Source organism: Mobula hypostoma, chromosome 12 (genome assembly GCF_963921235.1).
Source record: "Mobula hypostoma chromosome 12, sMobHyp1.1, whole genome shotgun sequence".
Lineage (NCBI taxonomy): Eukaryota > Metazoa > Chordata > Chondrichthyes > Myliobatiformes > Myliobatidae > Mobula > Mobula hypostoma.
In genome coordinates this window covers 57,261,273-57,280,058 of record NC_086108.1, presented here as the reverse complement: position 1 = coordinate 57,280,058, position 18,786 = coordinate 57,261,273, and the positions used below count along the sequence as shown (strand labels likewise).

Genomic DNA, 18,786 nt, shown 5'->3' with positions numbered 1-18,786 from the left:
AAGATCCAAGTGAAGAAGTGTAACATTTCCTTCATTGCACTGGAGTGTATGGAGCCACAGATCACAAAGTGCAAACCCCATTTCCAGAAAAGTTGGGATATTTTCCAAAATGCAATAAAAACAAAAATCTGTGATATGTTAATTCACGTCAACCTTTATTTAACTGACAAAAGTACAAAGAAAAGATTTTCAATAGTTTTACTGACCAACTTAATTGTATTTTGTAAACATACACAAATTTATAATTTGATCGCTGCAACACACTCAACAAAAGTTGGGACAGAGGCATGTTTACCATTGTGTTACATGACCTTTCCTTTTAATAACACTTTTTAATCGCTTTGGAACTGAGGATACTAATTGTAGTAGATTTGCAATTGGTAATTTTGTCCATTCTTGCTTGATATAAGACTTCAGCTGCTCAACAGTCCGTTGTCTGATTCTCCTCTTCATGATGCTCCATACATTTTCAATAGGAGATAGATTTGGACTGGCAGCAGGCCAGTCAAGCACACGCACTCTGTGTCTACAAAGCCACACTGTTGTAGCCCATGCAGAATGTGGTCTGGCATTGTCCTGCTGAAATAAGCATGGACGTCCCGGGAAGAGACGTCGCCTTGATGGCAACATATGTCTCTCTAAGATCCTAATATACGCTTCAGAGTCAATGGTACCTTCACATACATGCAATTCACCCATGCCATGGGCACTGATGTACCCCCATACCATCACAGATGCTGGCTTTTGCACCTTTCGCTGATAACAATCTGGATGGTCGTTTTCATCTTTGGCATAGAGAACTCGACACTCGTTTTTTCCGAAAACTAACTGAAATGTGGACTCATCTGACCACAGCACACGGTTCCACAGTCTTTCAGTCCATCTGAGATGAGCTCGGGCCCAGAGAACTCGCTGGCGTTTCTGCATAGAGTTGATGTATGGCTTCCTCCTTGCGTAATACAGTTTCAAGTTGCATTTCTGGATGCAGCGACGGACTGTGTTGAGTGACAATAGTTTTCCGAAGTACTCCCGAGCCCAAGTGGCTATAATTATCACAGTAGCATGACGGTTTCTTAGGCAGTGCCGCCTGAGGGCTCAAAGATCACACGCATTCAACAGTGGTTTCCGACCTTGCCCTTTACACACTGAGATGTCTCTGAATTCTCTAAATCTTTTCACAATATATACTGTAGATGTTGAAAGACCTAAATTCTCTGCAATCTTGCATTGAGAAATGTTCCGTTTTAACAATTCTCTCACGAATTTTGGCACAAAGGGGTGAGCCATGACCCATCCTTACTTGCAAAGACTGAGCCTTTGATGGACGCTACTTTTATACCCAGTCATGATACCTCACCTGCTACCAATTAGCCTGCTTAATGTGGAGTCTTCCAAACCGGTGTTACTTGAATATTCTGTGCACTTTTCAATCTTATTTTAACTCTGTCCCAACTTTTGTTGAGAGTGTTGCAGCCATCAAATTCTAAATTTGTGTATGTTTACAAAATACAATTAAGTTGGTCAGTAAAACTATTGAAAATCTTTTCTTTGTACTTTTGTCAGTTAAATAAAGGTTGATGTGAATTAACATATCACAGATTTTTGTTTTTATTGCATTTTGGAAAATATCCTAACTTTTCTGGAAGTGGGGTTTGTACTTTTGGGAAGAAAATTAGGTGAAATTAATACAAACTTAAACATATTTCTAATCATGTACTCTGGTTCAAATTTTTCAGCTCCACGTCCTACTACAGGAATTAAATACCTTGCAACGAAATGTGTGGACGTCAGGAAACATCATCAGAAGTCCAGATGGTTCATGCCTTGGGGTCCCAACCAATGTGAAAAGAAAATCCAGGAGTTCTCTGAAGCTATGAAACAACAGATTGAAGCCAATGATATTGTGTTTGCCGCGCATATCCCACATCAAAACTGGGAGATGAGCTCTTGGTTTCAGTTCCTGTTGGTGGTTTTGCAGTTTGAGATTGAATTTCAAATAGACAACGAAATAGGTAAGTTCCAGCACAAGAAAGGAGGAACATATATTTTTTTCATATTATATGTATGACAATTGGATCTTAAATGTTAATTTGATGTTCTTTCTTCAGGGTGGTCGTGCTGTACTTAAAAAGCGGAGTAAATTTTATTCCACTGAGATTCCAGATATTTGATTTATGGAAAGTGAAGGAAAATTAGTAGACTAGTCAACTTCCTAAACTGGCTGACCTAGTGTTGTCCTCAACACCATCTTTCTTTGTTCTTCTATTGTGAACGTTAAATATCTTGTATTTTAAAGCGCTGTTAAAATTGGCCTTGAGTAAATTCAACAATTCCACCTCTACAGCCTTCTGTGGTAGAGAATGTAATATGCTTACAATTCCCTTAAGAGAAGATATTCTTCAATGCCTGCAATTGAAATGAATGACCCCCCTCCCCTATTGTGAAACTACAGTAGAGTAACACACAAAATGTTGGAGGATTCAGCAAGTCAGACAGCATCTGTGGGACAAAGAGGACAGTTAACATTTTGGGTTGAGACCCTTCACCAGGACTGGAAAGAAAAAGGGGAGTAGGGGAGGGAAGGAAATGGAGCAAGAGCTGGTAGTTCATAGGTAAATCAAAGTGAGAGGGGAAACATAAGTAGATAAGGGAAGGCAAGGGTGGGAAGCTGGAATGTGGTAGGTGGAAGTGACAAAGAATTGAAGAAAATGAATTCTGAATAGTGGACCATGGAATAAATGTAAAAAAGTGAGGAGGGGAACAAATGGAGGGACGTGTGGGTGAAGGGCAGATTGAGCAGATGGGAAATGGAAAGTGATTGGGTGATTGGATTAGTAGATTAAGGGAGAATTGGAGTGGAGGGGTGGTAGAGGGGAATGGTTATCAGAAGTTTAAAAATAGATCTCCATGCTTTCGAATTGGAGACTACCAACACAGAATATGAAGTGCTGTCCGTCTAACTGTATCTAGCTTCAAGTTGGCATTGGAGGAGTTGTGGATAGATGTATCAGTGTGGGAATGGGAAGTGGAATTAAAATGGCTGCCACTGGGAGATCCTGGCTGTTGTGGCAGACAGAGTGAGGGTCCTTGTTGAAGCAATGCTGAAACCCAATATAGATTGGAGCAATGTAAAGTAGGAATTCCCAACTTTCTTTAGGCCCTTAAGCAAGGAGTCCATGGACCCCAGGTTGGGAATCCCTGATGTAGAGGATGCCACAGCAGGAGCATTGGATGCAATAAACTGCACCAATAAATTCACATGTGAAGGGCTGCCCGACCTACAGGACTGTTTCAGTACCCGAATGGTGCTAAGGGAGTAGGTGTATTCACAGGTCTAACTCTTCATGGGGTGGTGGGGATAACTGCCAGGAGTGATCGATGGGGAGGATTAGTGGCAAAGGAGTACCGGAGAGAGTGATCCCTGCTGAAAGCAGAGAGGGGAGGGGATTGGAAGATGAGCCTGATGTGGGATCCTGTTGGAGATGGCAGGAGTTGAGGAGAATGGTATGTTGGATACAGAAGTTCACAGGATGATAGGAAAGATTCTGTTATATTCCCATACTGATATATCCACAGTTGCCTCTACTCTAAGCTGAAGCTTGGCGTGGATTAGAGGAACAGCATCTCACATTCTGCTATGGTAGTCTCCAAGCTGATGGCATGAACATCAATTTCTCACTGGTAATCACTCCTTTCTGCCTCCTTTGTTTTTCCGTTATCGAACCTGCCTCACCACCCTTTCTCAGTCTCTCCACTCACCGACTTGATATGCCCATCACCCACTCATTCGTCCCTCCCATTTCCCTCCTCACCTCCTTCCCTTTATTCTGTGCTCCACTGTCCTATCAGATTCCATCTTCTTCTGCCTTTTGTCACTTCTCCATGTCACTTTCCAATTTCTGACTTTATTCCTACTCTCACCCTTCCTCAACTGCGTCCATCCTATCACCCACCAGCTTTTACACCATCCCACACTCTGCACCCTTTTATACTAGCCCCTCTTTCTTTCCAGTCCTAATGAAGGGTCCGGACCAGAACATCAGCTGTCATTTCCCTTCATAGATGTTGCCTTGATCTGCTCTAGATTTCCATCACCTGCAGTCTTTTTTTGTGTGTCTCTGAAACTATACTGCCTGGTTTTTACATACCTCCCAATACGGGAAACATTTTCAGAAACCAATCCTACCAGCTCCCCTCAGACCTTGCTGAGTTCCTCCAGCATTTTGTGTGTGTCCCTTTAGAATCTTGTATGTTTCAATAATTTCTCTTGCTCTTCTATTTCACAATAAGTATAAGCCCAACCGACTTAACCTCTCTTTACGGATGAACCCTTCATTGTGGGAATCAGTACAGTGATTCTTTTTTTTTGGTGTCAAGAGACACTCTCCAAAGGATACCTACCTTCATGAATGTTACCTGTCACTGCTTAGTCCATGTTTGAATGCTGTGTGGCTTTTGCCACACGCAGGCATGGACTGCTTCAGTGTTTCAGATCTTTGAGCTGGTGTGAAGGAGAAGCTCCTATTATTGATCAAGATAAGAGTTCTTAGCAAAACATCCTGAACTGAATGAAATACTGAGCAGGGCTGGAACTGCAAGGTCTTACTCAATCTGAACCTATAAAGTTTTTTTCCCCCAGACTATACACTTGACCCACACTCAACAGTTTATGGCTCTGATTGGAATTGACATTGTGTTGGTCCGGCAAAGAACAACACAGGCACAAACTGATCCTTTCCTCTAATGTGATCTGTGCGGAGTTCACATTTTCTCCACAACTGTGTAGGTTCTTCTTACTTCCTAACGAAGTGTTGTTATGCTGTTAGATTATTTTGCTCCTGTAAATTGCCCCCAGTGGCAGGAGAATTGAGAGAAATAAGAGAGAATAGATTATAAGGAAGTAAATGGGTGTGCTCAGAGAGCTGACATAGATTTGGTGGGTTGATTGGCCTTCTGTGTCACAAAATGTTTCCTACCAGCAGGTATTACTGGGTAACAATTATTCTGATTTGTGCCCCCATCCCTAAACTTTAATAAAATGTTACTGTACCTACAATTTTGGGGAATTAATTTGAAAGCTTTCTGATTTATATTTTCTTAAATACTCGCTGTTTAAGCAAGGATTCTGGCCTGGAGGTTCAAAGTACCCTAATTATTATACTAGGTGGCCTTAGCAACTTTGGATCATGGACCATTTTGGTCATGGTCTGCTACTTCTCGAATGCTGCTAGGTGGACTTGAAATGTGCCAGCTAACATTGAAGATAGATTGGATATTGCTCATGGTCTGATTGAGGCTTAGAGCTGGGTCAGCAATTGGACAAGTTGATGGGCTTAGAGTGTTCTGGTTGTGAGACGATGGAGATTCAGGCCTGGAGGATTGGTGAATGGTTATGGGAGTGATCACTCGGTGATTGTGTTGGTAAGGGACTCCATTACCAGCACCCAGATTGTGAATGTGGCTCTTTTGAGGTGGAAAGAGAGGTAGGGAATGGGTAGCTAGCTACAGGAGCGTCTGAAGGACAAAAGTTTCAAACTTAGTGTATAGCTGTGAGTATCTTTCCTAGGAGTGCTGGACAATGATTGCTTTTGGAGCAACATAGTCTAGATTTCTCTCTCCAAAATAATGTTGCATGGGCAATGATAATTTGATTGTCAGATCCCAGAGGTCACATGAAATCTGAAAATATTTCCTGTTACAGTTTACTCAATGGTATTTGGGCTCCCCTCAATTCTAGTTTTTTCTTACAGTATTGTGAAGACTCGTTTTCTGTTAGAGAATCTGAGTTTATAATTTGGTTCAAAAATTGCATCACTAGAAGCAAAAATGTAATTGTTAGTCTTTCGCATTTAAGATTTTTCTGGTTGAAATATGAATTTGATTTTCAGGTTTATAAAACTGAGGGATTGCTTCAGCATAATGTTAGTAAAACTAAAGTATCTTTCTGTCCTAATTAATTAGAGCTTCTTGATGACATACTTTTCTGTCTGGCACATAGCTTGACTCCTCAGATTCAGCAGCGTTGATTCGTAAATAATCTGCAGATTAGACAAAACACATAGAAAGCGGAATCAAGGTTTTGGCTCACTGAATCTGCTTTAGGATTGTTGCTTTTGGTGTTATTGCTTCTGGGCTTTTTGTTTTTAACTACTAGTGCCTTTTGTAAAATGTGTTTGTTAGATTGAATTTAGAACTCATTCCTATTCGGCAAGTTGTTTTAACTAATTGGATGACATCTGCAGGGTGGCTGGGGTGCACTGTGGTAGCTCCACACACAAAATGCTGGAGGAACTCAGCAGGCCAGCACCTATGGGAGGGGAAAAAAAACAGTTGACATTTCAGGCTGAGACCCTTCCTCAGGACTGGGGTAGCTCAGTGGGTTTGACAACAATATTAGGATGGGGAAATGGATAAATCAGTAAGTACAGATGAATCTAGAGATTCTGTTTCTAATTATCACATGCATTATGTACTGATAATTATTTTTACTAGCATGGTATAATGTGTCTAGCCTAGAAACTGTTAACTGCTTTTCATTTGATTAATTTTGCTTGATCTCTTCATTTGCATAGTTATCCACTAGGCCAGAAATGGACTGATTTTTAAACAGGCTTCTCACCGTGGTCCTCACCCTAAACGGATTCTCCTTCGGATCCTCTCACTTTCTCCAAACCGGAGCGGTCGCCGTGGGCACTCGCATGGGCCCAAGCTATGCCTGCCTCTTCGTCTGCTATATAGAACAGTCTATGTACAAAGACTTCCCCGGTTTTATTCCCCAATTCTTCCTCCGCTATATTGACGACTGCATTAGCGCTGCTTCATACGCCCACGCTGAGCTCATCAATTTTGCCTCTAACTTCCACTTTAAGTTCATTTGCCTCATTGCTGACACCTCCTTCCTCTTTCTTCATCCCTCTGTCTCCATCTATGGAGACAAACGGTCAACCGACTTCTTTAATAAACCTACCAACTTCCATGGTTATCTCAACAATACACTCAGGCCCTGTTTAATGCTGAGGATGTGTCCATCGAGGTGGAGTGCTATGTAGATCAGCTCTACGTGAGGTGATTATAACATGATGTAAATGGACATGTCTGATTATTTTTTTAAATCAAACCCGATAAATCTGATGTTATTTAATGTATAGACAGTGATTCGTGGAATAACAAACACAAATAGGCCCAACCTGTACATTGGTGGAGCCGCAGCAGCAGCGAAAGGAAGCGGGTGGTGGAGGGACCAGGCTGTGGGTCCTCCTGTAACTTAGCTGCTTCTTCAAGTAGGCCTTGAGATTTGACTGCCTTTTCTTAAGTTTCCTCTCATGAAGCAGTTCTCTGTAGTAGGAAATCATGTCAGGGACGCCTCTCTTTGTCTTCTTGCTTCGCTCCCAGTCAGGGTCGTTATCCATGAGCATTGAAACTTTCAAAGAGGCACCGAAATCAACCAGACGGTCGCCAACTTCCACACGGCCTATCACTTGCAGTTTCACATCCGTGCCAATGCTTTTCCTAGACACCTGAGATGTGCTACCCTTGCTGGAAGCTGCAGGCCGTTTTCCCGGCATTATGGGTGAAAAAAATGGACTAAATTGGTAAGGGTGCAAGAACGTTTACACACGCGGGAGAGGCAGAGCGTAAACTAATATGTGATTGGCTTTGAGTGGCTCAGCCTATATAAATTACTCTCACTGGCTGATTGAATGCTGTTAACTGTAATGGTTGCTGCTCTTGAGAAGTTTTAATTGTTGTTTAGAATGAATTTTTTTTGTCATTTAAAAAAAATTTCAATGAAGAATTGAATAACCACGTTATAATGAATCAGCACTATGTGGGGTAGTGTTATGCGGGATCTGAGTGTACATCTTCCCACCCCATCTCCTGTAAGAATGCTATTCCTTTTTCTCAGTTTCTTTGTCTCCACCACATTTGTTCCCAGGGTGTGGCTTTCCATTCCAGGACTTGAGATGCCCTCCTTTTTCAAAGAACAGGGTTTCCCTCCCTCTACTATTGATGCTGCCCACACAGACATCTCCTCAATTTCCCGTACATCTCTACTCTCCCCATCTTCCTGCCGCCATCATAGTGATAGAGTCCCTCTTGAACTTGCCTACCACCCCATCACTCTCCACATCCACAATCTCCACCATCTCCAAAGGGATCCTACCATTAAACATATCTTTACCCCCCGCCCCCCCGCCACTCTCCGCAGGGATGGCTGTCTCTGTGATTCCCTGGCCTATCTGTCCAGGCACTTAACTCTGCAAGTGGCCTAGGTGCTACACATGCCCATTCACCTCCTCCCTCACCTCCATTCAGGGCCTCAGGCAGTCCTTCCAGGTGAGGCAACACTTCTGCTGGCGTCAGCTGTGCTCCAGATGCGACCTCCTCTACATCGGTGAGACCTGTCATAAATAGGGGCAATTGCTTCGTCAAGCACCTCCGCACCATATGCCACAGGTGTGACTTCCCGGTGGTCAAATATTTTAATTCCCATTCCCATTCCAATGTGTCAATCCATGGCCTTCACTTGTGCCAAGATGAGGCCACCCTCAGGATGGAGGAGCAACACCTTGTATTCCAACCTGATGGCAGCATGAATATCGATTTCTCCTTCCGGTGAACAAATTCCGCCCCCCCCCCCCCCCCGCTTCCACTTTCTCTATTCCTCATTCTAACCTTTCACTTCTCACCTGCCTATTGCTTCCCCCTGGTTCCCCTCCTCCTTCTCTTTCTCCTATTGTTCACTCTCTTCTGCTACCAGATTCTTCCTTCTCCAGCACTTGGCCTTTCCCACCCACCTGGCTTCAACTATCAACTTCCAGCTAGCCTCTTTCCCCTCTCCCACCTTTTAATTCTGGCATCTTGCCCCTTCCTTTCCAGTCCTTGAAAAAAGAGTCTCAGCAGGTCAGGCAGCATCTATAGAAAAGAATAAACAGTTGACATTTCGGGCTGAGTTCCTCCAGCATTTTGTATGGGAGGCTTACTTTTAGTACAGCATTTTCAATTTTATGTTAATCAGAGAAATAATGTTTCATGGGATCCTGGAATTGCTTTTTACACTTGTCAGCCTGAGAGTTGTAGAAGCAATAAAGTTACAGCAACAAGAATGTTTTGTATCTACTTGTAAAGGAAAATGGAACCTAATCTATTGACCTATCTTATTCTGAGCTCTGTGGGTATCCAATGAAGTCACAAGGATCCTGTTTAAGCCAATGATGCGCTGATGAAAAGGAGTTTCCATTCCTTTTACCTTCCATTGGAACTTTTGTATTGCATATTTGAATATCAGTAAAGAAATTATTAGTGTTTCTTGGTTAATATCAAGTAAACACCATTCTCAGGTTTCAGTCTAAACAATGACCACTTACGTGAACAAAATACAATATTCAAGTATAGACTGTCGATTTTGAAAGAATTGAAGTGTTATCATAATCATTGCACTAAAATAGACTTATTTTTTGTCCAAATTGTGTTATTTCTTGTAAAATTTGGTGTAACGTATGTTTTTTTTGTGGATGTTGTTTATTTGGTCACGTTGGTCATGTGTGGTGGTGATTCTGCTGCAAGTAAGTTTTCTTTCATTCCACCGATGCATATGACAATAACCTTAACTTTGACTTTAGTACTTTCTCCACTGAAATCCTTCATTCCATCCACAGCTTTCTGCTGTTATTAGTCACAAGGGTGGATGAAGAGAAAAAGTTGTCATTTAAAGTTAAATTGGACAGCTATATGGACAACAAAGGAATGGAAGGTTATGGGCTGAGTGCAGGTCGGTGGGACTAGGTGAGAGTAAGAGTTCGGCACGGACTAGGAGGGCCGAGATGGCCTGTTTCCGTGCTGTAATTGTTATATGATTATATGGTTAAAATTAATATTATGACCAGAGTTGTACAGAATGGTCTTTTTTAAAAAAGAAACTTCAGATATAGTTGGATCTACATCTTGGACTGCTTGAGTTTTGATTGAGTTAGAAGGTAATTGATAAAAGAGTTAGCAAAATCTGCAAATAGTAATCATATCCCTTGTGGGTGAAATGAAGCTTATTCATGCAATCAAGATGAAATAAATACTCTGCTTCAACAACATTTGGCAGTTCTCCAGGAATAACACAGCTGTTGAAGTGGATTAGTCGTCAGGGGTGACAGACACAGTGGAGTGACATTATGTTAGATTGGCATGCACCTCAGGCTGTGGAGAGCTAGCATTAATCAGGCATTTGCCCACAAGTTTTCTGTTCTGTTTTTCTATAAAGACAACCTACACAAAAAGGTTTTGTTTCAAACATTTCTAATCTTTCTTGATTCACTTCTGTTTTGACGTGTAGAAATCCTTCATTTGAATTGGTGTGGACCTTGTCATATATTGAAAATTAAAATAATGAAACTTGGAAAAATATTTTCTTATTTGCGGTCAAGAAAAATTATTTGGGGGGGTTTGTGTGACCTGTGCAGGCTGACTGGAATGCAGTCTTAGGAAGCAGCAGTAACTGCTTTCTATTACCATGTGTGCATTGAGCTAAATCAGCACAGACAGAAAATTATACAGTTAATCATGGTTTGTGTGGCCTATGCAAATATTATGTCTCAGGAAACTTAATATGGTTCTAAATGTTGGTGGGTAGCTTAATAAAATTAGTGCTATATATAATCAAGCTTTTTAAAATATGTGTACTTTATCATTTGGATCACGTAGCATTAAAGCCACTTTCATTTTGTGGTTTTGTACATGAGTGGTGTGAATGTTGCCAATCTGTGGACAGTGTTTTGGGGCAATCCCATTCACAGCTCAATGTCTGCTCTGGTGGACCAGCTTCACAAGTAATGCCATTTAATACTAATGGGAGATCTGGTGCCCATGAAATTAGATTCCAGCAAAAGCCAATCACTTCAGGTCTGTAGTCAAGGATTAGTCTTTTTTAAAATCCAATGCCATTTTATTCTGAAATAGTCTATACTGCTGATAAAAGTCTATAAATGGATAAGACATCTAACAGCAGGTAATGAATAGTGTGGTTCACTGGTAGATCTCTGTAATATGATCCTCTATCATTGCAGTACACAAACAGCGCTGGGTGACCTTGTGATACTGAATTCCCTCTGCTATTTCTCTTCGGTTATTCCTGTATAGAAAAGCTCCATTACAAAACAAGGATGCTGACCTGATGAAGGGTCTTGGCCTGAAATGTCAGTGGTTTACTCTTTTCCGTAAATGCTGTCTGGCCTGCTGAGTTCCTCCAGCATTTTGTGTGTTGCATGTTTTTTTAATGTTTATATGAATCGAAGTGTATTTTGTCAGTGGTTGGTCCCCATTCATTTAAAAAAATGAATCAATACACCTGTTTTTGTATTTAAATGATTGCATTTTGAGATTTATTTCAGATTGTATTAGCTAAGGGGCAACACAAATGTTGGGGGGCTGAATAATGACTTTCATGTTAGTTCTTGTGCTCTCTCTAAGCTGCTCTGAAATCACTGCAGGTCTATTTTTAAAGTGTGTTAGACAGTGGGTTTGGGCTGTCTGATAGCAGTTTGGTGACAAGAACGGTTGCAGGATGGCAGTGGGGAACTGGAAAAGGAAGAAAGTACACCATTCCACTGTTTGATGGCTAGGACAGAGCCTTCTTCCTCAATTGAAACCATTAACTACTTGAGCTAGAATTTGTCAATATAATTGTAACCCACAAGGTTCTGTCGGCTGTGTAAGTCCAGGGAAGATAACCTCTGGCCCCACCAAACATATGAGATTGAGCTGCAAAGCCTCCTGTTTGCATGGATGCTGTGTGATGTGTTACCCTGTTACAAATCAGCACCACTAAATAACAAACAGTACACCACATGCAAGTAAATGACTTAGCTTTATAATTCTTAATTTGATTAAAGGTTTAGTAAGGTAAACAAAAAGAAAAAGGCCCATTTTAATGAAACAGTCTAATGTGCACAAGTTGGAGCTCGTGGTTTCCTTTTCACCAGTCCTCCATCGATTTTCTCTGGGCTTTGTCAACTCCCAGCCCCACTCCTAATCCTCTCCTTCCTGGTGTCTACCACCTCTCCTTTCTGGCTTCTCCTCTCTCCATCTTCCGCCGAACAAAAGACCCAGATCACCTCGGTCTCAGGCACACAACAAGAAAAATCACTCCTTTTGTTGGACGGCGCACATTCCAAAGCCCCCGTTATCTCTAGCCTTAACCTAAACACTGCTGTTACAGGAAAAACCATTACGTTTGCAGTGAAACCTTTCCCAGGGTGTTACATAATGAAACATAAAATTCTGGGAAATTGTAGGAGGATGCAGTGGCACTGCTCCAGTAATCTGAGTATCATCTAAATCTCCCACACTGTCTGTGGAATTTGCATGTTCATCCTGTGTTCACAATGTAGCCCTGTGAACCGGTTTCTTACCACAACTCGACGACATTCTGGAAATTTACTTCAGTGTTGATCGGTGTTAGGGGTCAATGTGTGAGAGAAGCAACTGCTTATCTGGAAATAAGTGGAAAAGGGGAATCGATGCAATTGCATTGAGAACTGGCAGAGAGTGAATAGAGTAAATGGCCTCCTTTTATGTTAAAGGAACTGCTTAATTTATGGAGAGGGTACCTGTGCTCATTTTAGTTTTGTCAGAATCCTGGTCTGTGGATAACTAATTTAATTTATTGAGGTACAGCACGGTCTAGTCCCTTCTGGCCCTTTGAGCTGCACCACCCAGCCATACCCTGTTTTACTCCTAGGCTAATCACAGGACAATCTGCAATGACCGATTAACCCACTAACCAGTACGTCTTTGAACTGTGGGAAGAAACCAGAGCACCCAGAGGAAACTCGTGTAGTCATGGGGAGAACATACAAACTCCTTGCAGGCAGTGGCGTGATTTGATCTGGCTCGCCTGCATGGTTAAGTGTATTCATACTTGAATGCGCGCAGTCGATGAACTTGCAGCACAGACGCAGATTGGCAGATATGATGTTGTAGGTGTCACTGAATCATGGCTGAAAGAAGATTAGAGCTTCATGTCCAAGGATGCACATTGTATCAAAAGGACAAGCAGAGGGAGCAGCATTGCTCTGTTGTTTAAAAAAGGAAATCAAATCATTAGAAAGAGGTGTTGAATCATTGTGGATGGAGCTAAGGAAATAAAAGGGTAAAAAGATCCTGGTGGGAGTTTTATACAGATCCTCAAACAGCAGTAAGGATGTGGTCTACAGATTACAATGGGAGATAGAAAAAGCATGCTTAAAGGGCAATATGACAATAATCATGGGGGAAACAAGACTCACAACACGCTGGAGGAACTCAGCAGGTCGGGCAGCATCCGTGGAAAAGATCGGTCGACGTTTCGGGCTGGAACCCTTCGTCAGGACTGAAGGGGGAAGGGGCAGAGGCCCTATAAAGAAGGTGGGGGGACGGTGGGAAGGAGAAGGCTGGTAGGTTCCAGGTGAAAAACCAGTAAGGGGAAGCAGGGTGATAGGCAGAAAAGGTGAAGAAAGAATAGGGGAAAACACAATGGGTAGTAGAAGGAAGTGGAACCATAAGGGAGGTGATAGGAAGCTGGGAGAAGGGCAGAGTGACATAGGGATAGGGGAAGGGAGGGGGAGGGAATTACCGGAAGTTGGAGAATTCTATGTTCATACCAAGGGGCTGGAGACTACCTAGACGGTATATGAGGTGTTGCTCATCCAACCTGAGTTTAGCCTCATCATGGCAGTAGAGGAGGCCATGTATGGACATATCTGAATGGGAGTGGGAAGCAGAGTTGAAGTGGGTGGCTACTGGGAGATCCTGTCTGTTTTGGCGGACGCACCCACTTCAACTCTGCTTTTTGAGATTTCTGTGATAAAACAATTCATTGATGCTTGCCTCCTTTTCCAAACAAAGAATAACTACCCTGAGATTATATTGTCATCTAAAAGTATTTGATAGGAGAATAAGTTGGGTAAGAAGTCAAAGGTGATGATTTAGAATAGTTTCTTCCCTCAGTTCCTACAATGAAGTATATTCATAAGTGTGCCTACCTATCTTCAGTAAACTTTTGTAAAGAGATTGGAAGACATTTATGTAAATATCTACAAGATTGTATGTTATGGTAATCAACAGCTTGGTAACGGTTGCAATATCTACATCATCCATGCCTTAATGGCACAAGGGCATCATAATGACCTCTGGCTGGTGACAGCCAATTATAAGGTAAAGTCATGCTGGGAAATAGCAATCCTCACCAAGAGTAGTTGATAACTGATATGTTTTACAGCCAGTCATCCAATCTCAAAATTTGGATGTGTCAAATAATATGCAGCCATTATTTTAGATTTAATCCTCTGCTCAGACTTTTTTTCAAATTAACCAGTAAGTGAAGATACGTTATCACAGCATCCTTATTATATTTTAACAATTTATTGATTTCAGATATCTATCTTTACTAACTTGAATAAAAGAGGTGTTTGAAGAATGGGTGGGGACAGGGAAGGTGGAGTTGGAAAGTCGAGGCAGCTGTGTGATGTGAAAGCTGACAATTGGAGGTGGGGAGGACGGAGCTGGTGGGGGGTGAAAGTGCAGGTGGAGGCAGTTGCTGGAGGGTGATGGGTGGAAACAAAAATTATACCAGCGTTGGAATCTGATAAGTGAGGAAGAAGAGATTGGGAATCACTAGGGATGGAGAACATGTGGGAGGGGTCCATGGGTACTTCATGCATGGAACCATGAGGGGGAAAGGGGACAAAAATGGGTGATAGGTTGCTAGAGAGCTGCTTTGGGAAAGGGAGCAAATATTGGAGGACTGGAGGTGGTTTGGAAGGAGAGGTGGTGAGCACGGGAGATGAGGATTGCTTGAAATTGACAATTTAAACATTCATCCTTTTGGGTTGTAGGTTACTCGGGCAGAATACAAGTTGATGTTACTCAAGTTGGTGTTGGGCCTTGCCTGTCAGTGGAGAACTCGTCATTTGTACACCAGCCTGTCTGTTCTCGGCCTCCTTCAGGTTGCCCAGCTCCTTGCAGGACTGTGTACTTGCATAGAAAGTCTGTAGAAGGATGCAATATTCATTGTCATGGTTCATCCCGAGCAGCTGTGGAGCAATTTCCGATCTTCGGTCTGTTCCCAGGGGTGATCACAGAGGCTGACATCAAGTACTGATAGAAGAAGATCATCATCTCAGTGAAAGCCCCAGATTGATCTATCTCTACAACAAGATGTCCATGAGGGAATGCTGCCAGGTTGCTGAGGGACACACTGAAACTCAGGGCAGGCAATACACGTGTTACGGGGGAAGGATGGTAGCCAAGGATTCTTCTGCCAGTAGACTTTGAGGGGGCGAAGTCTGGGGTAGAAGCTGCTCAAGCCTCTTGAAGTGTGTGTCACACCAGGAGGCTCTGAGAGGCAATGATGTTACCTGCAGAACATGCAAACACTCCCACTGTAGAGAACTGTTAACACTGACAGTGTATATACTGATGCCCTCCATTGGTTGGGGTTAGCCATGGGAGTTGCATTGTAGCTGGTCTACAGGATACGCAGGCCAGGGCAGTACGATATGGAGAACACGCTGTTGCCCAGGCAGCATGCTCCTCCTCTCCATGCAGCTAATGAATCCAAACGAACAGCAGAGACCAATAGAGTTTGGCACCTGAGGCGTCACGGGAATTGCCCATCATGCTGAACTCAACACAGGACTGCCTTGGGGATTCCAGCTCCAGATTTTTCCTTGGGGTTACTCCCGAGGCCTTCCCCATGAGTGGGTATAACCGCAAGGCAGAGGAGGTTTGATATCAGAGTTTTCCTCCTGGATGAGCTGCTAACAATGGCTGACGAGCCCCATCTACCTGAAGCAACTGGTGTTAAGGTACGAGTAACCCACCCCTTCTGCCAGTAGAAATGGTTCTGCTGGGCTTAGTAGCTAAGGCACACATGAAGGCCAGGAGCTAGGACTTGGTTGTCAGAGGCTATTTGAGGCTCATGTCACTGGGTGCATTTAATAGGTAGTGGGAGCTTGTCCCCACTACGTCCCCTGGCTGTAACAACCTTAAGGAACCTTATATACCGAACAACACTACAAATGTGTAAAGCCCTGCACCATTTCTTTGTATGCGTTTTTTTTAGACCATAAGCAGAATTAGGCCACTTGGGCTAGTGAGTCTGTTCTGCCATTTCATCATGGCTGATCCATTTCCCTTTCAGCCTCAATCTCCTGTCTGCTTCACATAACCCTTCATGCCCTGACTAATCAAGAACTTAGCAACCTCTGCCTTAATGACTTGGCCTCCACAGACATCTGTGGCAATGAATTCACAGATTCACTGCTCTCTGGCTAAAGAAATTCCTGCTCATCTCTGTTCTAAATAGATGTCCCTCTATTCTCAGGCTGTGTCCTCTGGTTGTTCTAGACTCCCCCACCACAGGATACATCCTCTCCACATCCAGCCTATCAAGGCCTTTCAACATTCAATAGCTTTCAGTGAGATTCCACCCCGCCCCCGCCACCTTTCTTCTGCATTCCAGTGAGTACAGCCCAGAGCCATCAATTAGTCCTCACATGGTAAGCTTTTCATTCCCAGAATCATTCTCGCGAACCTCCTCTAAACCCTCTCCAATGTCAGCACATAATCAAAGTAAAATTTTGTTATGAATAAAATTTTATCAGAAAAATAACTTTACAGTTGCTGCTCAACCCATAGAATATCTCCAGCACTAATATTTTTGGTTCAAAATATTATCGACATGTTATCCTGAAAATTGAATTCCACACCATTGCTGGTTGCCAAGTCCCCAGAGAAGTTTTGTACATGCAGAAGATAAGTCCATTGTAATTTCTCATATCAATGCCTGGACAAAATCTTGACTGACCCACGTGTCATTTCAACCTCCAAAGCTTGTGCGTACTTTCCTTGGATTCTTCCTTTTTGAAAATAATTTATTAGTGTCAGTGTCAAAAATACTCCAGCCCTCCAGAAAAGAATTCACTATGACTTGGAAAAAATTGTTTCTCTCGGTCTTAAATGTCAGACTTCACTTATTTTGAGGTTTACCTTTTAACCCTCGGTTTTCCAGTGAGCTGAGCAGCCTCTCAACACGCCATGCTCGGGTGATAAATGCATGATTGGAGATTTTCTGTCTGTTGCGTATCAAAGAACACAAGCCTATTTGACTGAATAGGACTGCAGTTATCACAGTGGCAGTTGGGAAAAGGGGCCTTTTTTTTTGGCAACATATTTTCTGAGGTCTTTTCTACGCCTTAAGGAAATCACAGCATCAAATTCAAGATGGATACCCCACACCCAATGTTTCTCACTTTTTGGTAAAATTCTGAACGTACTTCGAGGTTGCTGTTGCACCCAGTGCAAGTGTCCTTAAGCATGAAGACCTGGGGAGTACATTGCTGTGTGTCAGCACATTCCTGGACAAATGATAGTGTTTCCTTATTTGTGGGAAATACCTCATTGTGTAACGACAATAATTTATTTTTGAGAATAACCGCCAGTGCTTTTATTTCCAGCTGACGACGCTGTGGTTACGTTGAATGTTTCGCTAGGCTATCGTGATGACCGTATTAGTGAGTGGACTGAGATGGCCCATTCGATTGAGAAGCGGAAACTAGATTGCAACTTCTCATCTCCAAAAGTATGTAATCTCAGTTCTACACCGTTCCATTAATGTTGAACATCAAAGCCTGCTGATAATGAACCCAGAGCTGCTACGTGTTTTTAGAGTTTTCTGTTTGCACTCTATTCATGATTGTTAACACGTTATTCAATCGTGAGATCTGGGTATTGCTGGCCAGGCTGACATTTATTGCCTTCTCTAACTGGAGGCTTTGGAGAGAGTTCAGAAGGGATTCACCAGATTTTTAACAACAATCTGATAATTTCACACTCACCATTCCTGACATGGGATTTTAATTCCAAAGAGTTCCACTATATACAAATCAATCTCTGGGTTAATACAGAGGTCTGTTTTACAAATGAATATAAGTTGCACACACTTCTCAGCAACTTTATGAAGCTGATTTATTAACTAATACACTATTCCATGAACCAATCTGAATTAAGTAGATGGTACACCCTGGGCTTGTTGGTGATAAGTTTAATTGATTTTAGGTTTAATTCCTGGCCTCTGCTGGGTTTGTTGGGTTTGGACAAGATACTACAAAACAAAGTATTAAATCTGTTGGGAAACTAATCATGAATACTATAATGATTATTTCCACATAGTAACTTGCATTTTTATGGGTCTCTCAGACCTACGGCCGTGCTATTTCACCACAACCAACCAACTTCACTCACTTTGCACCAAATATTCATTATGCACACCCAATTCCAAAAGCTTATTTTGCAAATCTGTTTATGTTGGTGACAGGGTTCACATTTTGAAGAGGCTGTTATCTAGGAAGTTGTTTCCTTTGAAACGATATCACACCTTTTGAAATGTTTGAGAGGGACACTTACAGTATGTAACAAAATCTTCTGACTCCTGTGGCCTGGGACGTGATGAATTCTGTTTCCTCTCTTGACCAGAATCCTGACAATCAGGGGCAGCTGTATGACTGTAACCTGCTACCCTTCATGGAATTGGGGAGCGTTGCGCACAAGTATTACCTGATTAACATACGACTTCCCGTTAATGAGAAGAAGAACATTAACATGAAAATCGGAAAACTGAAGAATGTTCGGCTGGTGGTAATGTCACTGCTGCACTGTTCTGACATGAAAGTATACCAGGGGATTTAGTACTAAATCTTGGGAGCTAATTATTAATGAATCGTCAATTCATTATGAAATGTCCAGCCAACTATTGCA

General features: G+C 42.3%; 1 protein-coding gene across 1 annotated transcript in view; it reads left to right on the top strand.

Moving 5' to 3' along the window:
- wls (Wnt ligand secretion mediator) overlaps positions 1-18,786 on the top strand; it is a 79,257-nt gene that overhangs the window by 25,162 nt on the left and 35,309 nt on the right. Inside the window, exons 2-4 of the mRNA XM_063064191.1 lie at positions 1,737-2,012; positions 17,487-17,611; positions 18,505-18,666. Of these exons, the coding sequence (XP_062920261.1) occupies positions 1,737-2,012; positions 17,487-17,611; positions 18,505-18,666 (563 nt within the window). The remainder of the gene's footprint in view (positions 1-1,736; positions 2,013-17,486; positions 17,612-18,504; positions 18,667-18,786) is intronic.